The 20,049-nt window shown below is 65.4% G+C and overlaps 3 protein-coding genes across 4 annotated transcripts; 1 reads left to right on the top strand and 2 right to left on the bottom strand.

The window, feature by feature from the left end:
* Nucleotides 1-1,015: 1,015 nt before the first annotated feature.
* B9D2 (B9 domain containing 2) lies at nt 1,016-3,956 on the bottom strand. Of its 2 annotated transcripts, none has more exons than XM_065859435.2 (4): nt 3,497-3,956; nt 3,329-3,424; nt 2,620-2,745; nt 1,016-1,992 (listed from the first exon to the last, which is right to left on the bottom strand). In XM_065859435.2, the coding sequence occupies exons 1-4, from the start codon at nt 3,708-3,710 to the stop codon at nt 1,688-1,690; spliced, it is 741 nt and encodes a 246-aa protein (XP_065715507.2). In that variant the 5' UTR covers nt 3,711-3,956; the 3' UTR covers nt 1,016-1,687. The 2 variants fall into 2 exon arrangements, with proteins under 2 accessions (XP_065715507.2, XP_065715508.2); XM_065859436.2 differs by having other exon boundaries at nt 3,509-3,956.
* On the bottom strand, nt 3,943-6,368 carry EXOSC5 (exosome component 5). The gene is made up of 6 exons (XM_065859445.2): nt 6,227-6,368; nt 5,998-6,111; nt 5,020-5,141; nt 4,770-4,910; nt 4,159-4,248; nt 3,943-4,079 (listed from the first exon to the last, which is right to left on the bottom strand). The coding sequence occupies exons 1-6, from the start codon at nt 6,339-6,341 to the stop codon at nt 3,987-3,989; spliced, it is 675 nt and encodes a 224-aa protein (XP_065715517.1). The 5' UTR covers nt 6,342-6,368; the 3' UTR covers nt 3,943-3,986.
* Nucleotides 6,369-6,767: 399 nt separating this feature from the next.
* BCKDHA (branched chain keto acid dehydrogenase E1 subunit alpha) lies at nt 6,768-19,482 on the top strand. The gene is made up of 9 exons (XM_071800790.1): nt 6,768-6,890; nt 7,989-8,144; nt 9,261-9,347; nt 9,439-9,547; nt 11,311-11,472; nt 12,484-12,690; nt 14,405-14,546; nt 16,513-16,684; nt 18,752-19,482. The coding sequence occupies exons 1-9, from the start codon at nt 6,801-6,803 to the stop codon at nt 18,971-18,973; spliced, it is 1,347 nt and encodes a 448-aa protein (XP_071656891.1). The 5' UTR covers nt 6,768-6,800; the 3' UTR covers nt 18,974-19,482.
* The last annotated feature ends 567 nt before the right edge of the window (nt 19,483-20,049 follow it).

Genomic DNA, 20,049 nt, shown 5'->3' with positions numbered 1-20,049 from the left:
CCCCCAAAATCGGGACCCCCCCACCCCAAACAACCGAGACCCCCCCCAAACGGGGATGCCCCCCGGAGCAGGAAAGCGGCCCCCAAAGTGGGGACACCCCCCCCCCCCCCCCCCCGAAAACGGCCCCCCCGCCGGTCCCTGCCCGGTGTCCGTCCCGTGTCCGTGTGTCCGTGTGTCCGTGTGTCCGCCCCGTGTCCGTGTGTCCGCCCCGTGTCCGTGTGTCCGTGTGTCCGTGTGTCCGCGTGTCCGCCCCGTGTCCGTGTGTCCGTCCCGCTCCCCGCGCCGCGCGGCCGGAACGGGGCGGCCCCACCCAGGAAACGCCGCGGGGGGGGACGGGGCCGCCCCCCCTTCCGCCCGGCGGGAACGGGAAACTGAGTCACGGCGGGGGGACCCAGGCGTCCGGGACAGCCCAGGAGGGACCCAGGCGTTCGGGACCCCCCCAAGGAGGGACCCCCCAGAAGGACCCAGGCATCCGGGACACCCCCCCGAGGGACCCAGGCATCTGGGACCCCTTGGATGGACCCCCCCCCCCGGAGGGACCCCCCCAGAAGGACCCCCAGAGGGACCCAGGCATCCGGGACCCTCCCCCTGCCGAGGGACCCAGGCATCCGGGAACCCCCCAGAGGGACCCCCAGAGTCACCCGGCGTCTGGGACCCCCCCGAGGGACCCCCCCTGAGGGACCCAGGCGTCCGGGCCCCTCCCTCCCCCCCCCCCGCAGGTCCAGACGTCTGGGACGCTTCCTCCCCCCCCCGCGGGGACGGGGGACACGGGGACACCCCAAGTGACAGGGGGGGACACCCAAAGTGATGGGGGGACACCCCAAGTGACAGGGGGGGACACCCCAAGTGACAGGGGGGGACACCCAAAGTGACGGGTGGACACCCCAAGTGACAGGGGGGGACACCCCAAGAGACGGGGGGGACACCCCAAGTGACAGGGGGGGACACCCCAAGTGACAGGGGGGGACACTCCAAGTGACAGGGGGGACACCCCAAGCGACAGGGGAACCAAAGCTGCTGTCAAAAGAGCTTTATGGGGGGACACAGGGGGTCCCCAGTGACCCCCAGCCAGGGGAGGGATGGGACAGGGGGACCCGGGCATCCTGTCCTGGGGGACAAGGGTCACATCCTGGGGGTCCCCAGTGTCCGGTTCTGGGGGTCTCAGATGTCCGGTTCAGGGGGTCCGGGGGATCCGATCCTGGGGGGCCCAAGTGTCCCATCCTTGGGGACCCTGGTGTCCCATCCTGGGTGGTCTTGGGTGTCCCATTCCTGGGGTCCCTGCTGTCCTGTCCTGGGGGGTCCCCGGTGTCCTGTCCCAGGTGTCCTGCCTGGGGGCCCCTGGTGTCCCCGGTGTCCTGTCTGGGGGTCCCCGGTGTCCCATCCTGGGGCGTCCCTGGTGTTCCATCCTGGGGGTCCCAGGTGTCCCGTCTGGGGGGTCCCAGGTGTCCCATCCTGGGGGTCCCAGGTGTCCCTTCTGGGGGGTCCCAGGTGTCCCATCTGGGGGGGTCTCAGGTGTCCCATCCTGGGGGTCCCAGGTGTCCTGTCCGGGGGGTCCCTGGTGTCCCATCCGGGGGGGGTCTCAGGTGTCCCATCCTGGCGGTCCCAGGTGTCCCATCCGGGGGGTCCCTGGTGTCCCATCCGGGGGGTCGCGGGGGTCCTGGTGTCCCGTCCGGGGCCCGGGGGTCCCTCAGCACTGGACGCTGAAGCGGCCGAAGTGCCGCAGCAGCACCCCCAGCTGCAGGTGCACGGTGCCCGCGGCCTCGGTGCGCAGCCGGAACCGCTCGGCGGCCTCGGGGGGGACGCGCAGCTGGGGACCCCCCCCCAGCAGCCGCCGGCGCAGCCGCTGGCGCCACGACCCCCGCGGGCGCCAGGTGACGCAGGACAGCGCGTGGCACCCGGGGGCGGCGGGGACCGGGCAGCACCCGTAGCCCAGCACCGCGGCGCGGCCGAACCCGTCCTGGTGCCACACCTGCACGTGCAGCTGCGGCCACCCTGGGGACACGGGGACATGGGACAGGGGTCAGGGACATGGGGACAACGGGGACACGGGGACATTGGGGTCAGGGACACAGCACCCGTAGCCCAGCACCGCGGCGCGGCCGAACCCGTCCTGGTGCCATGGGGACATGGGGACAGGGACATGAGGGGGGACACAGGAGGACAAGGGCGTCAGGGACGCAGGGGTCAGAGACATAGGGGGACAGGGGGGACAGGGACATGGGAACAGGGACACAGGGACATGGGGGGGCAGGGGGCCAGGAACATGGGGACAGGGACACAAGGGGGACAGGGACATGGGGACAAGGGTGTCAGAAACATGGGGGGATAGGGCCATGGGAATTAGGGACACAGGGGAACAGGGACATGGGGATTAGGGGGACAGGGACATAGGGGACAGGGACATAGGGGGACAGGGACACAGGGATTAGGGGGACAGGGACATAAGGGGACAGGGACACAGGGATTAGGGGGACAGGGACATAGGGGACAGGGACATAGGGGGACAGGGACACGGGGATTAGGGATGCAGGGACGTGGGCGGTTGGGGCCATGGGGATGAGGGACACAGGGACACGGGGCGTTGGGGCCATGGGGACGTGGGGACGGGGGGGTCGGTACCTTGCAGGCCCTTGGTGGCCAAGTGCACGTCGAGCGGGTGACACCAAAAGGCCACATCCCCCGCCTGGGGGTCGTCCACCTGCGTCTGCCCCGAGAGCGGCCCCGACAGCAGCTTCCAGGCGCCTCCTGGGGACGGGGACCCGCTCACCCCAGCGTCCCCCGGTCACCCCCGCTCACCCCAACGTCTCCCTGTCACCCCTTGGTCACCCTCAGTCACCCCTGGTCACTCCCGGTCGTCCCACATGTCACCTGGTCAGCCCCCTGGTCACCTCCCCTGTCACCCCTCGGTCACCCCCGTGGCTCCTGGTCACTCCCGGTCACCTCCCTGGTCACCTCCCCAGTGACCCCCGTGTCCCCCCCGTGTCTCCCAGTACCCCTCCGCTCACCCCCATGCCCACCGGTCACCCCAGGTCACCCCCCACGTCTCCCCCAGGTCACCCCTCGATCACCCCCGTGTCCCCCGGTCAGCCCCATGGTCACCACCCGCTCACCCCCGTGTCCCCTGTCACTCCCGGTCACCCCCCTGGTCACCTCCCGTGTCCCCCGGTCACCCCCCGTGTCCTCCGGTCACCCCCATGGTCACCACCCGGTCACCCCCCGTGTCACGTCCCGTACCCCCCGGTCCCTCCTGGTCACCCCCCGTGTCCCTCCCGGTCACCCCCCGTGTCCTCCCCCGGTCACTCCCCCCGTGTCCCCCCCGCCCCCTCACCCGCGCGCAGCCCCCACGTGCAGAACAGCCGCCGCTGCTCGAAGCCGCTGCCGCCCACGATCTGCCCGATGAGGTGAAGCTCGGCCATGGCGCGGCCTGCGGGCCGGGGCTCAGTGAGGGGGGGACACGACCCCCGCCCCCCCGCCCCCCAAAACCCCCGTTTTTCACCCCAATTCACACCCCGCGCTGCTCGACGCCGCGCAACTGGACGGGCCGCCCGCACTTCCGGCGCCGGTTGCCGCGGCAACGCGCGCTTCCGCCCAGCGCCGCCGCGAGCCCCGCCCCCTGCCAGCGCAGGCGCCTTGGGGACACAGGAGCAACATGGCCGTACTCCAGCGGCCATCTTGGTGTACGGCTGCGGGACAGGCCCGTGAGCCGCCATAGCGGGACGGTCAGAGCGTGGCGGACAGTGGAGGCCGCCATGTTGGGGAGGTCACCACGCGGCGCCGTGTTGCGTGTACAAGTGTGAACTGCGCCTTGCGCTCCGCCATCTTGGGAAGGTCACAGCGCGGCGCCCACCCCGAGCCGCCATGCTGGGTGTCCCAGGACAGGTGTCCCCACCCGTGTCCCTGTGTCCCCACCCACGCGGCGCTGCACGGACTGAGAGGCGCGGGGGGGTGCGTGGGTTCCTTTACTGCGCGCGGGGGGACAACGGGGGTCAGGATTTGGAGTATTTCCGCCTGACGCAGTCGCGGTAGAAGCCGAAGACGGAGTCCGCGGCGCGCTGGGCGGCCGCCAGGCACCGCTGCACCTGCGGGAACGGGGACCCCGGTGGGCGGGAGACCCTCGTGGGACGGGTCCTGCCCCCCGGAGCCCCCCGGCCCCCTCACCTCCTCCGCGGAGCAGCTGCCCCTGCTGGACGCCGCCAGCACCTTGCGCTCCACGCTGGCGATGGCGAACGTGAGCACGGCGCGGGCCTCCTGGCAACGGGGGGCAGGGGGTCAGGGGCTTTTGGGGGGTCAGAGGGATCGGGGGGGTCAGGGGGGCATAGGGATTGGGGGGGGTCAGGGGGTTTGGGGAGTCAGGGGGGCATGGGATTGGGGGGGTGAGGGGATTTGGGGGGCACAGGGATTGGGTTTGAATTGGGGGGTTTGGGGGGTCAGGGGGGCACAGGGATTGGGGGGGGTCAGAGGGTTTGGGGGTCAGGACAGGTCAGGGGGCTCAGGGGGGGCTCAGAGTTTGGGGGGACACAGGGGGTCCAGGCGGGGACTCAGAGAGGGCTCAGGGGGGTTGGGGAGCTCAGGAGGGGTCAAGAGAGGTTGGGGGGCTTGGGGGGGCTCAGGAGGGGACTCCAGGGGGCTCTGGGGGTTTGGGGGACGCAGGGGGTTCAGGGGAGTTTGAGGGACTCGGGGGGGGGTTCAGGGGGGACTTTGGGGGCTCAGAGGGACTCGGGGGGGCTCAGGGGGTTCGGGGGGAGCTCGGGGGGTCGCCCCCCACTCACCTGCTCCTGCCGCGTTGTGGGGTCCAGGACCAGGGTCCCGTCGGGGCCGAGGGCGCAGGTGACGCCGCAGAACAGCGTGGAGAGCGGGACCCCCGAGTCCAGCAGCGCCAGGCAGGCGGCGTTGAGGCAGCACGAGAGCAGCTGGGGGTCAAGGACAACGGGGACCCCGGAACAGAGACACCCAAACCACACCGAGACCCTCACACAGACACCCCGACCCCCCAAACCACACCTCGACCCCCAAGGATACGGAGCCGCCGTCACTCAGCACCTGCAGCACCAGCGTGATGGTGGAGCGGGGGTGCAGCCCCCCCAGCACCACGGCCTCGCACGTCCCGCGCAGCAGCTGCTCCCGGCTGCGCTCCAGCACCCCTGCGGGCGCGGGGTCACCGGCACTGGGGACACCCCGGGCTTTGGGGACACCGGGACAGGGGGGAGCACCCGGGGGGTCTGGGGACACCCCGGGCTTTGGGGACACCGGGACAGGGGGGAGCACCCGGGGGGTCTGGGGACACCCCGGGCTTTGGGGACACCGGGACGGGGGGGGGCACTCGGGGGGTCGGGGGACACCGGGATGGGGTGGGGCACCCGGGGGGTTTGGGGACACCCCGGGCTTTGGGGACACTGGGACGGGGGGAGCACCCGGGGGGTCTGGGGACACCGGGATGGGGGGAGCACCCAGGGGGTTTGGGGACATCCCGGGCTTTGGGGACACCGGGACGGGGGGGAACACCCGGGGGGTTTGGGGACACCCCGGGGTTTGGGGACACCAGGGCTTGGGGGGGAACACCCGGGGGTCTGGGGACACCAGAGCTTGGGGGGGACGACCCTTAGGGTTTGGGGACACCCCGGGTTTGGGGGGAGGACCCTCGGGGTTTGGGGACACCCCAAGTAGGTTGGGGGGGAACCCTGGGGGTTTGGGGACACCCCGGGATTTGGGGGGGGAGGACCCTGGGGGTTGGGGGACACCCCGGGGTTTGGGGGGAGGGCCACGATCCTGCGGGTTTGGGGACACGCCGGGACGGGGGGAACACCCTAGGGATTTGGGTGGAGAGAGGAGAAACTGGAGAAGGTTGGGGGGGACACCCCAGGGTTTAAGGGGGGACACCCCAGGAAGGTTGGGGGGACACCCCGGGAGGGTTGGGGGGGACACCCTCAGGGTTTAATGGGGGGGACACCCCGGGAGGGTCTGGGGGGGACACCCAGGAAGGTTGGGGGGGGCACCCACCTGGCAGCCCCACCTTGGGCCGCAGCAGCACCTCGAGCGCCGCCCGGTCCGGGAGCTCCCGGCTGCCCTTCACCTCCGCGGGGCCGTACAGCCCGGCCAGCACCGACGTGGCGCCTGCGGTGGGACCGGACCGGACCGCGGGTCAGCGGCGGGAGCACCGGGGGAGCCCCGGGGAGGCCCCGGGGAAGCGGGGAAAGCCCCGGGGAAGGCCCCTGGAGCCCCGGCTCACCCTGCACGAAGGCGGCGGAGCCGTCGGGCCGCGACAGCAGCGCCTGCTCGCAGGAGAACGGCCGCAGGCTGCACGCACCGTCCGCCGCCATCGCCGCCGCCATCGCCGCCGCCATCGCCGCCACTTCCGGCCGCCGCGCCCCGCCTCTTCCGCTTTTTGTACCGCCCCGAGGGGCGTGGCCTCGCCCAACGCTGAAGCCCCAACGTGAGGCCGAGGCCACGCCCCCGTCGTTGACCACGCCTCTGTTGTTTGACCACGCCCCGTTGTTTGACCACGCCTCACGCTTGGACCACACCCCCAGCTGGTCACGCCCTCGCCGGTTGACCACGCCCCGTTGTTTGACCACGCCCGCCGCCGGTTGGCCACGCCCCCGTTGCTCGACCCCGCCCCGCCGTTGTCCCCGCCCCGCCGTTGGGCCACGCCCCCGCGGTTGGGCCACGCCTCCATTTGGCCACGCCCTCGCCGTTTGATTACACCCCGTTGTTGACCACGCCTCTGTTGCTTGGCCCGCCCCGTCGTTGGCCACGCCCCACCGTTGGGCCACGCCCCCACCGTTGGCCACGCCCCCGGGAAGATGGCGGCGATGGCGGCGCTGCGGTCGCTGCGCTGGCAGCTCCGGCGGCTCCAGCGGCTCCAGGGCCCGACCCGAGGCCTCGGCACCGCCGTGAGTGGGGCGGGGGGCACGGGGACCGGCCCGGAAGCCCCCGGATCGGCCTGGGTCCCACCCCGGATCGGCCTGGATCCCACCCCGGGCCGGTCTGGAACCCAACCCGGCCCCCCCGGCCCTGTCCCCGTGTCCCCAAGTGACGGTGTCGCTGTGTCCCCCCGTCCCCCCACTCCATCCCGGTGGCCCCGTGTCCCTCACCCTGTCCCCGTGTCCCCCAGCCCTGTGACCCCCAGCCCATCCCCATGTCCCCAGATCCCTGCGTCCCCAAATCGTCTCCCCACATCCACACCTCACGTTCCTGTGTCCCCATGTCCCCGTGTCCCCATGTCGTGTTGTCCCATCCCCATGTCCCCCTGTCCACATGTCCCCATGTTCCTCCATCCCTGTGCCCCCCCATCCCCGTGTCCCCCTGTCCCCATGTCCCCCCGTGTCCCCCTGTCCCCATGTCCCCCCATCCCCCTGTCCCCATGTCCCCCATCCCCGTGTCCCCACATCCCTCAATCCTGGCTCTTTGTCCCCCGGGGGTGGCACAGGAGGGAGGTTCCCAGGGCCTTTTGGGGACCGGTGAGCCCGAGGTGACACAGGGTGACCTGAGGTGACACGGGGTGACATGGGGGTGACACGGGGGTGACCCCGAGATGACACAGGGGTGACACGGGGTGACATGGGGTGACCCCAAGGTGACACAGGGATGACCTGAGGTGACACAGGGGTGACACGGGGTGACCCCAAGGTGACACAGGGATGACCTGAGGTGACACAGGGGTGACACGGGGTGACCCCGAGGTGACACAGGGTGACCCAGGAGTGACACGGGGTGACCCCGAGGTGACACAGGGGTGACCCGAGGTGACACGGGGTGACACGGGGTGACCCCGAGGTGACACAGGGGTGACCCGAGGTGACACGGGGTGACACGGGGTGACCCCGAGGTGACACAGGGGTGACCCGAGGTGACACGGGGTGACACAGGAGTGACACGGGGTGACCCCGAGGTGACACAGGGGTGACCCGAGGTGACACGGGGTGACACAGGAGTGACACGGGGTGACCCCGAGGTGACCCCGAGGTGACCCGGGGTGGCCCGGGTGGCAGGAGCCCCCGCCGGAGGAGAGGCCGCAGTTCCCGGGCGCCTCGGCCGAGTTCGCGGACCGGCTGGAGTTCATCCAGCCCAACGTGCTGTCGGGGATCCCCGTGTACCGCGTCATGGACCGGCAGGGCCACGTGGTCAGCGCCGGCCAGGACCCCCAGGTGGGCACGGGGACACGGGACACCTGGGGACACGGGGGGACACCCTGGGGACACGGGGGGACATGGGGGGACACCCTGGGGATGGGACAGGACCGGCAGGGCCACATGGTCAGCGCCGGCCAGGACCCCCAGGTGGGCACGGGGACGTGGGGACACCTGGGGACACGGGGGGACACCCTGGGGACACGGGGGGACATGGGGGGACACCCCCGGGATGGGACAGGACCGGCAGGGCCACGTGGTCGGTGCCAGCCAGGACCCCCAGGTGGGCACGGGGACGTGGGGACACCTGGGGACACGGGACACCTGGGGACACGGGGGGACACGTGGGGACATGGGAGGACACCCTGGGGATGGGACAGGACCGGCAGGGCCACGTGGTCAGTGCCGGCCAGGACCCCCAGGTGGGCACGGGGACACGGGACACCTGGGGACACGGGGGGACGCCCTGGGGACACGGGGGGACATGGGGGGACACCCCCGGGATGGGACAGGACCGGCAGGGCCACGTGGTCGGTGCCAGCCAGGACCCCCAGGTGGGCACGGGGACGTGGGGACACCTGGGAACACGGGACACCTGGGGACACGGGGGGACATGGGGGGACACCCCCGGGATGGGACAGGACCGGCAGGGCCACGTGGTCAGCACTGACCAGGACCCCCAGGTGGGGACGCGGGGACACTGGGGATACCTTGGGGACACATGGGGACACCGGGGACAGCTGGGATACTGTGGGGACACCTGGGATGCCAGAGATACTCTGGGGACACGTGGGACATCAGGGATACCCTGGGGACACGTGGGGACACCTGGGATACCAGGGATACCCTGGGGACACTGTGGGGACACCTGGGACACTGGGGATACCCTGGGGACACTGGGGGGAAATCTGGGGACACCAGGGATACCCTGGGGACACATGGGACACTGGGGACACCTGGGACACTGTGGGGACAACTGGGGACACATGGGGACACCCCGGGGACAGGATGGGACCCACGGGGCCACGTGGTCAGTGCTGACCAGGACCCGCAGGTCGGGGACACCGGGGACACCCACGGCGGGTCCCCAACCCCGATGTCCCCAAACGTCCCCAAACGTCCCCTGGCGCGCAGCTGCCCAAGGAGCAGGTGCTGAAGCTCTACAAGACCATGACGCTGCTCAACACCATGGACCGCATCCTGTACGAGTCCCAGCGCCAGGTGGGCACCGGGGGACACGGGGACGCCCGCAGCGGGACCCCGGTGACAGCCCCGTGTCCCCCACCCGGTGACACCCCCGTGTCCCCCCCAGGGCCGCATCTCGTTCTACATGACCAACTACGGCGAGGAGGGGACGCACGTGGGCAGCGCGGCCGCGCTGGACGACGGGGACCTGGTGTTCGGGCAGTACCGCGAGGCGGGTGAGGGACAGGGGACATGGGGACATGGGGACATGGGACATGGGGACATGGTGTTCGGGCAGTACCGCGAGGCCGGTGAGGGACAGGGGACATGGGGACATGGGGACATGGGGACATGGGACACGGGGACCTGGTGTTCAGGCAGTACCGCGAGGCGGGTGAGGGACAGGGGACGGGGGACATGGGGACATGGGACATGGGGACATGGGACACGGGGACCTGGTGTTCGGGCAGTACCGCGAGGCCGGTGAGGGACAGGGGACGGGGGACATGGGGACATGGGACATGGGGACATGGGACACGGGGACCTGGTGTTCGGGCAGTACCGCGAGGCCGGTGAGGGACAGGGGACATGGGGACATGGGGACATGGGACATGGGGACATGGTGTTCGGGCAGTACCGCGAGGCGGGTGAGGGACAGGGGACATGGGGACATGGGGACATGGGACATGGGGACATGGTGTTCGGGCAGTACCGCGAGGCGGGTGAGGGACAGGGGACACAGGACATGGGGACATGGGACATGGGGACATGGGACACGGGGACCTGGTGTTCGGGCAGTACCGCGAGGCCGGTGAGGGACAGGGGACATGGGGACATGGGGACATGGGACACGGGGACCTGGTGTTCGGGCAGTACCGCGAGGCCGGTGAGGGACAGGGGACATGGGGACATGGGGACATGGGACATGGGGACCTGGTGTTCGGGCAGTACCGCGAGGCGGGTGAGGGACAGGGGTCAGGGGACATGGGGACATGGGACACGGGGACCTGGTGTTGGGGCAGTACCGCGAGGTGGGTGAGGGACAGGGGACACGGGACATGGGGACATGGGACACGGGGACCTGGTGTTGGGGCAGTACCGCGAGGTGGGTGAGGGACAGGGGTCAGGGGACATGGGGACATGGGACACGGGGACCTGGTGTTCGGGCAGTACCGTGAGGCGGGTGAGGGACAGGGGACACGGGACATGGGGACGTGGGACACGGGGACCTGGTGTTGGGGCAGTACCGTGAGGCGGGTGAGGGACAGGGGACACGGGACATGGGGACGTGGGACACGGGGACCTGGTGTTCGGGCAGTACCGTGAGGCGGGTGAGGGACAGGGGACACGGGACATGGGGACGTGGGACACGGGGACCTGGTGTTCGGGCAGTACCGCGAGGTGGGTGAGGGACAGGGGACAGGGGACATGGGGACATGGGACATGGGGACATGGTGTTGGGGCAGTACCGCGAGGTGGGTGAGGGACAGGGGTCAGGGGACATGGGGACATGGGACACGGGGACCTGGTGTTCGGGCAGTACCGTGAGGCGGGTGAGGGACAGGGGACACGGGACATGGGGACGTGGGACATGGGGACCTGGTGTTCGGGCAGTACCGCGAGGCGGGTGAGGGACAGGGGACAGGGGACATGGGGACATGGGACACGGGGACCTGGTGTTGGGGCAGTACCGCGAGGTGGGTGAGGGACACAAGGACATGGGAGGACATATGGGGGTTTGGGGACACAGGTTTTTGGGGGTGTTTTCCCAGGGGAGCGGTGTCCCCATGTCCCCACGGTGTCCCCATGTCCCCACGGTGTCCCCAGGGGTGCTGCTGTACCGCGGGTACCCCCTGGAGCTGTTCATGGCCCAGTGTCCCCATGTCCCCACGGTGTCCCCACGGTGTCCCCAGGGGTGCTGCTGTACCGTGGGTACCCCCTGGAGCTGTTCATGGCCCAGTGTCCCCATGTCCCCACGGTGTCCCCACGGTGTCCCCAGGGGTGCTGCTGTACCGCGGGTACCCCCTGGAGCTGTTCATGGCCCAGTGCTACGGCAACGCCAGCGACCCCGGCAAGGGCCGGCAGATGCCGGTGCACTACGGCTGCCGCCAGCGCCACTTCGTCACCATCTCGTCCCCGCTGGCCACCCAGATCCCGCAGGGTGAGCGGCGCCGCTGTCCCCAAACCCCGTGTCCCCAAATCCCATGTCCCCAAACCCCGTGTCCCTGTGTCCCCAAACACCATGTCCCCAAACACTGTGTCCCCAAACCCTGTGTCCCCAAACCCCGTGTCCCCAAACTGCCTGTGTCCCCAACCCCGTGTCCCTGTGTGTCCCCTGTGTCCCCAAACCCCCGTGTCCCCCCATATCTCCCCATTTCACCGACCCCCCATGTCCCCCACATCCCCATGTCCTCACGTCCCCCCATGTCCCCCACATCCCCCACATCCCCATATCCCCCCATGTCCCCCACATCCCCCACATCCCCATATACCCCCATGTCCCCCACATCCCCATGTTCTCATGTCCCCCCATGTCCCCCACATCCCCCCATTTCCCCCACATCCCTCCACATTCCCCCATATCCCCCACGTCCCCCCATGTCCCCCATATCCCCCCCATGTCCCCCACGTCCCCATATCCCCCATGTCCCCCACGTCCCTCTACATTCCCCCATATCCCCTACGTCCCCCACGTTCCCATATCACCCTATGTCCCCCCACATCCCCATATCCCCCATGTCCCCCCATGTCCCCCATATCCCCCATGTCCCCCACGTCCCTCCACATTTCCCCATATTCCCCGCGTCCCCCCATGTCCCCCACGTCCCCATATCCCCCACGTTCCCATATCCCCCCATGTCCCCCACGTCCCCATATCCCCCATGTTCCCATATCCCCCCACGTCCCTCTACATTCCCCCATATCCCCCATGCCCCCCACGTTCCCATATCACCCCATGTCCCCCCACATCCCCATATCCCCCATGCCCCCCACATCCCCCCATGCCCCCCACATCTCCCCAAGTCCCCCCACGTCCCCATATCCCCCATGCCCCCCACGTTCCCATATCACCCCATGTCCCCCCACATCCCCATATCCCCCATGCCCCCCACATCCCCCCATGCCCCCCACATCTCCCCAAGTCCCCCCACGTCCCCCCGTGTCCCCGCAGCCGTGGGCGCCGCCTACGCCATCAAGCGCGCTCACGCCAGCCGCGCCGTCATCTGCTACTTCGGGGAGGGGGCGGCGAGCGAGGGCGACGCCCACGCCGGCTTCAACTTCGCGGCCACGCTCGACTGCCCCGTGGTTTTCTTCTGCCGCAACAACGGCTACGCCATCTCCACGCCCACGCGCGAGCAGTACCGCGGCGACGGCATCGGTGCGGCGCTGGCGCACGGGCAGCGCGCCCGCCGTGCAAAATCGCAAATGGCAAATTTTCAAATTTCAACATTTTCGATTTTCAAATTTCAAAATTTTCAGTTTTCAAAATTTTCAAATTTCAAATTTCAAAATTTTCCATTTTCAAAATTTAACATTTCAAATTTTCAAATTTCAAAATACCAAAATTTCAAAATCCAAAAATCCCGGAATTTCAAATTCCAAAATTTTGAAATTTCAAAATTCCAAAATTTCAAAGTTCTGACATTTCAAAATTTCAAATTCAAAAATTTCAAAATTCTAAAATGCCCAATTTCAGAAGTTTTACTTTCAAAATGTTCAATTTCAAAATTCCAGAATTTCAAATTTTGATGTTTTGACATTTCAAAATTTCAAATTTTGACGTTTTGACATTTCAAAATTTCAAATTTCAGAATTCCAAAATTCCAAATTTCAACATTTCAAAATTCCAAAATTTCAACATTTTAAAAATCCCAAAATCTCAAATTTCAAAATTTGCAGTTTCAAAATGTTGAATTTCAAAACTCCAAATTTTCCAATTTTGACATTCTGATAGTTCAAAATTTCAAATTTCAGAATTCCAAAATTCCAACATTTCAAAGTTCCAAAATTTCAATATCTCAAAGTTTTCACTTTCAGAATACAGTTTCAAAATTCCAGCATTTCAGAATTCAGAATTTTCCCTTTCAAAATGTTGAGTTTCAAGACTCCAAAATTTCAAATTTTGAAGTTTTGACATTTCAAAATTTGAAATTGAAATCTGAAATCTCAAAATTTGAAATTGAAATTTCAAAACTCAGTATTTTGAGTTCAAACCTTGACATTTTGAAATTTGAAATCCCAAAATGTGTTATTTTGGGCAGGTTTGGGTGTTGTTTGGGGTGTTCTGGTCAGATTTGGGGTGGTTTTGGCCAGGTTTGGGGTGTTTTTGGCTGGGTTTGGTCAGGTTTGGGGTGTTGTTTGGGGTGTTTCAGGCGGATTTGGGGTGTTGTTTGGGGTGTTTCAGGCGGATTTGGGGTGTTGGGCGGGTGTGACCGTGCTACGTTGTGTCCGCAGCGGCGCAGGGGCCGGGGGTGTTTTGGGGTGTTTTTGGGTGTTTTTGGGGTGTTTCGGGGTGTTTCGGGGTGTGTGGGTGACATCCGGTGTCCGCAGCGGCGCGGGGGCCGGGGGTGTTTTTGGGCGGGTTTGGGTTGTTTTGGGGTGGTTTTGGGTGCTTTTGGGGTGTTTCGGGGTGTTTCGGGGTGTGTGGGTGACATCCGGTGTCCGCAGCGGCGCGGGGGCCGGGGGTGTTTTGGGGTGTTTTTGGGCGGGTTTGGGGTGTTTTTGGGTGTTTTTGGGGTGGTTTTGGGTGTTTTTGGGGTGTTTTTGGGGTGTTTTTGGGGTGTTTCGGGGTGTTTCGGGGTGTGTGGGTGACATCCGGTGTCCGCAGCGGCGCGGGGGCCGGGGGTGTTTTGGGGTGTTTTTGGGTGTTTTTGGGGTGTTTCGGGGTGTTTCGGGGTGTTCAGGGTGTTTGGGTGACATCCGGTGTCCGCAGCGGCGCGGGGGCCGGGGGTGTTTTGGGGTGGTTTTGGGCGGGTTTGGGGTGTTTTTGGGTGTTTTTGGGGTGGTTTTGGGTGTTTTTTGGGTGTTTTTGGGGTGTTTTTGGGGTGTTTCGGGGTGTTTCGGGGTGTGTGGGTGACATCCGGTGTCCGCAGCGGCGCGGGGGCCGGGCTACGGGCTGCTCTCGATCCGCGTGGACGGGAACGACGTGTTCGCCGTGTTCAACGCCACGCGGGAGGCGCGGCGCCGCGCCGTGGCCGAGAACCAGCCCTTCCTCATCGAGGCCATGACCTACCGGTACCAGCGGGGACGGGGCGGACTGGGCGGACTGGGGCGGACTGGGGCGGACTGGGCGGACTGGGCGGACTGGGACCTACCGGTACCAGCGGGGACGGGGCGGACTGGGCGGACTGGGGCGGACTGGGCGGACTGGGACCTACCGGTACCAGCGGGGACGGGGCGGACTGGGCGGACTGGGGCGGACTGGGGCGGACTGGGACCTACCGGTACGCAACGGGGACTGGGCGGACTGGGGCGGACTGGGACGGACTGGGACGTACCGGTACCAGCGGGGACGGGGCGGACTGGGGCGGACTGGGACGGACTGGGACCTACTGGTACCAGCGGGGACTGGGGCGGACTGGGACGGACTGGGACCTACCGGTACACAATGGGGACTGGGGCGGACTGGGACGGACTGGGACGGACTGGGACGGACTGGGGCGGACTGGGGCGGACTGGGACCTACCGGTACACAATGGGGACTGGGGCGGACTGGGACGGACTGGGACCTACCGGTACACAATGGGGACTGGGGCGGACTGGGACGGACTGGGACCTACCGGTACGCAACGGGGACTGGGGCGGACTGGGACGGACTGTGACCTACCGGTACACAATGGGGACTGGGGCGGACTGGGATGGACTGGGACCTACCGGTACACAATGGGAACTGGGACAGACTGGGATGGACTGGGACAGACTGGGACCTACCGGTACCAGCGGGGACTGGGGCGGACTGGGACGGACTGGGACAGACTGGGATGGACTGGGACAGACTGGGACCTACCGGTACCCAGCGGGGAACTGGGATGGACTGGGACAGACTGGGACCTACCGGTACCCAGCGGGGAACTGGGATGGACTGGGATGGACTGGGACAGACTGGGACCTACCGGTACCAGCGGGGACTGGGGCGGACTGGGACGGACTGGGACAGACTGGGATGGACTGGGACAGACTGGGACCTACCAGTACCCAACGGGGAACTCTGACGGACTGGGACGAACTGGGATCTACGGGTACCCAATGGGGGCAAGTGGGACATACTGGGACCTACCGGTACCAAATGGGCCGGACTGGGACAGACTGGGATGTACTGGGACAGACTGAGAGCTACCAATACGCAACTGGACAGACTGGGATGGGCTGGTTCCTACCGGTACCAAACTGGGGGAACTGGGGTGTACTGGGACGTACTGGGTTCTACTGGTGCTTACTGGTGCCTATTGGGACCTACTGGTGCCTACCGGGACCTACCAGGATTTACTGGTTCCTACTGGTGCCTATTGGGACCTACTGGTTTCTTCTGGGACCCACTGGTTCCTATGGGTTCCTCCTGGTTCCTCCTGGTTCCCGCTGGTTCCTATTGGTTCCTATGGGTTCCTCCCGGTTCCTATTGGTTCCTCCTGGTTCCTCCCGGTTCCTGTTGGTTCCTATTGGTTCCTCCTGGTTCCTCCCGGTTCCTATTGGTTCCTATGGGTTCCTCCTGGTTCCTCCCGGTTCCTATTGGTTCCTATGGGTTCCTCCTGGTTCCTCCCGGTTCCTATTGGTTCCTATGGGTTACTCCTGGTTCCTATTGGTTCCTATGGGTTCCTCCTGGTTCCTCCCAGTTCCTATTGGTTCCTATGGGTTCCTCCTGGTTCCTCCCGGTTCCTATTGGTTCCTATGGGTTCCTCCCGGTTCCTATTGGTTCCTCCTGGTTCCTCCTGGTTCCTATTGGTTCCTATGGGTTCCTCCCGGTTCCTATTGGTTCCTATGGGTTCCTCCTGGTTCCTCCCGGTTCCTATTGGTTCCTATGGGTTCCTCCCGGTTCCTATTGGTTCCTATGGGTTCCTCCCCGTTCCTGCTGGTACCGCAGCCCCAGATCCGCCCGTTTTTAGGGGTTTTTAGGGTCACTGTTCCCAGTTCCCGCCCCGTCCCCCCCCACCATCGGTGCCGGTGCCCAGTTGCCCGTTTTGTGGCGTTTTCTCCCCATTCGCAGCATCGGGCACCACAGCACGAGCGACGACAGCTCGGCGTACCGCTCGGTGGACGAGGTGCACCACTGGGACCAGCAGGACCACCCCATCGCGCGCCTGCGCCGCTTCCTGCGCCTCCGCGGCTGGTGGGGCGAGGACGAGGAGCGCGCCTGGAGGAAGAGCACGCGGCGCATGGTGCGGGCTGGGGGGAAAACGGGGGTTTGGGGGGAAACGGGGGGCTGGTGGGGCGAGGACGAGGAGCGCGCCTGGAGGAAGAGCACGCGGCGCATGGTGCGGGCTGGGGAAACGGGGGTTTGGGGGGAAACGGGGGTTTGGGGGGAAACGGGGGGCTGGGGGGAAACGGGGGGCTGGGGGGGAAATGGGGGGGTGGGGGGGAAATGGGGGTTTGGGGGGAAACGGGGGGCTGGGGGAAACGGGGGGCTGGGGGGAAACGGGGGGCTGGGGGGGAAATGGGGGGCTGGGGGAAACGGGGGGCTGGGGGGAAACGGGGGGCTGGGGGGGAAACGGGGGGCTGGGGGAAACGGGGGGCTGGGGGGAAACGGGGGGCTGGGGGGAAACGGGGGGCTGGGGGGGAAACGGGGGGCTGGGGGAAACGGGGGGCTGGGGGGGAACGGGGGCTGGGGGGGAAATGGGGGGCTGGGGGGAAACGGGGGGCTGGGGGGGAACTGGGGGGCTGGGGGGAAATGGGGGGCTGGGGGAGAAACGGGGGGCTGGGGGGAAACGGGGGGCTGGGGGGGAAATGGGGGGCTGGGGGGGCGAGGACGAGGAGCGCGCCTGGAGGAAGAGCAGGCGGCGCGTGGTGCGGGTTGGGGGGAAACGGGGGTTTGGGGAACCAGGGGAACGGGGGGAAACAGAATTTCAAAATCCCAAAATTCCAAAATTTCAAATTTTCAAAATTCCAAAATTTCAAATTTTCAAAATTCCAAATTTTCAAAATTCCAATTTCTCAAATTTTTGAAATGTCAAAATTTCAAATTTTCAAAATTTCAATATTTCAAAATTTCAAAATTTTGAAATTTCAAAATTCCAAAATGTAAAAATTTCAAAATTTCAAAATACCAAAATTTCGAAATTTCAAAATTCCAAAACATCAAAATTTCAAATTCCAAAATTTCAAAACTCCAAAATGCCAAATTTCAGAATTTCACATTTCAAAATGTTGAATTTCAAAACTCAAAAATTTCAAATTTTGACACTTTGACATTTCAAAATTTCAAATTTCAGAATTCCAAAATTCCAACATTTCAAAATTCCAACAGTCCAAAATTCCAACATTCCAAAGTTCCAAAAAGTGAAAATTCAAAATTTTTGCTTTCAAAATGTTGAATTTCAAAACTCCAAAATTTCAAATTTGGGATCGGGGGGAAAAGGGAGAAAGGGGGGGAAATGGGGGTTTGGGGGAGACATGGGGGAACGGGGGGGTGGGGTTTGGGGGGAACGGGGGATTTGGGGAGAAATTGGGGGTTTGGGGGGAAATGGAACAGGGGGAAAGGGGGAAATGGGGGCTTGGGGGCAGAAATTGGGGGTCGGGGAGAAATGGGGGGAAATGGGGGGCGGGGGGAACGGGGGCTTGGGGGGGAGGGGTTGGGGGGGTTGATGGGATCTGGGGGAGAATCGCGGGGATTTTGGGGTAGAACCCTGGGCGTTCTGGGGAGGAGGATCCCAGGGGTTTGGGGAGGGATCCCGGGATTTTGGGGAGATCTGCAGGACTCTGGGGAGCGGGACCCGTGGGTTCTGGGGTGGAGACCCCCAGGGATTTGGGGAGGGATCCCGGGATTTTGGGGAAGAGAATCCTGGGATTCTGGGGAGTGGAACTCGCGGGTTCTGGGGGTCAGGACCCCGTGGGTTTTGGGGCTCAGGACCCCGTGGGTTTTGGGGCTCAGGACCCTGGGGTTTTGGGGAGTGGAACCCAGGGGTTTTGGGTCAGGATCAGGGGGTTTTGGGGCTCAGAACCCCGTGGGTCTTGGGGCTCAGGACCCTGGGGTTCTGGGGAGCGGAACCCGGGGGTTTGGGGTCAGGATCAGGGGGTTTGGGGGTCAGGACCCCGGGGTTCCGGGGCTCAGGACCCCGTGGGTTTTGGGGCTCAGGACCCTGGGGTTTTGGGGAGAGGAACCCAGGGGTTTTGGGTCAGGATCGTGGGGTTTTGGGGCTCAGGACCCCGTGGGTCTTGGGGCTCAGGACCCTGGGGTTCTGGGCAGCGGAACCCGTGTGTTTGGGGCTCAGCACCCCGCTGGTCCCCAGGTGATGGAGGCGTTCGAGCGCGCGGAGCGGGAGCCGAAGCCCAACCCGCAGCTGCTGTTCTCGGACGTTTACCGGGAGATGCCGGCGAACCTGCGGCGGCAGCGGGCGGCGCTGGAGCGGCACCTGCAGCTGTACGGGGAGCACTACCCGCTGGGGCGCTTCCAGCCCCTGAGCCCCCAGGACCCCCAAAACCCCCCCCAGAACAACCCACCCCCCGAATAACCCCCGATAAATGGAACAACCCGCTGGAGCGGCACCTGCAGCTCTACGGGGAGCACTACCCGCTGGGGCGCTTCCAGCCCCTGAGCCCCCAGGACCCCCAAAACCCCCCCCAGAACAACCCACCCCCCGAATAACCCCCGATAAATGGAACAACCCACCGGAGCGCCACCTGCAGCTCTACGGGGAGCACTACCCGCTGGGGTGCTTCCAGCCATTGACCCCCCCGAAACAAAACACAGCCCCCCTCTCCAATAAATGGAACAACCCACTCAATCCCCTGCAATGGTTTCAACCCGTGACCCCCCCAAAACAGCCCCCAGAACAATCCCCCGACAAATGGAACAACCCGCTCAATTCCCTGCAATGGTTTCAACCCGTGACCCCCCAAAACACCCCCCCCCGACAAATGGAACAACCCGCTCGATCCCCTGCAAAATGGTTTCAACTCGTGACCCCCCACATAAACCCCCAAATAACCCCCCCCCAATAAATAAAGCAACGCAGCTCTATGAGGAGCGTGATCTGTCACAGCGGTACCAACCCGTGACCCCCAAATCAGCCCCCAGAACCACCCCCCCGATAAATGGAACAACCCGCTCGATCCGCTGCAATGGTGTCAACCAGTGACCCCCCCAGAACCACCCCCCCGATAAATGGAACAACCCGCTCGATCCGCTGCAATGGTATCAACCAGTGACCCCCCCAGAACCACCCCCCCGATAAATGGAACAACCCGCTCGATCCGCTGCAATGGTATCAACCAGTGACCCCCCCAGAACCACCCCCCCCGATAAATGGAACAACCCGCTCGAGCAGCACCTGCAGCCCCAGCACCACGGCCACGCCCCCAAGGCGGTACCGCCCGTGGCCACGCCCCCGGAGGAACGCCCCCAGCACCACGGCCACGCCCCCGAGCGCGTCACCGCGCCCCCGCAGCCGGTGGGGTCAGGGTTCGATTCCCCGGTGCTCCCCAAGGCTGATACAGACATCCCCCACCCGGTGATATTTGGGGGGTTCCCCCCCCCAAAATGAACCAAAAGCAGCGGAGCCGCGCGCTGGAAAACGTTAATACTTTA

Source organism: Patagioenas fasciata, chromosome 33 (assembly GCF_037038585.1).
Source record: "Patagioenas fasciata isolate bPatFas1 chromosome 33, bPatFas1.hap1, whole genome shotgun sequence".
In the NCBI taxonomy this organism is placed as follows: domain Eukaryota; kingdom Metazoa; phylum Chordata; class Aves; order Columbiformes; family Columbidae; genus Patagioenas; species Patagioenas fasciata.
Note: the sequence above shows the minus strand (reverse complement) of the source record. Positions and strands in the feature narration are given on the sequence as shown.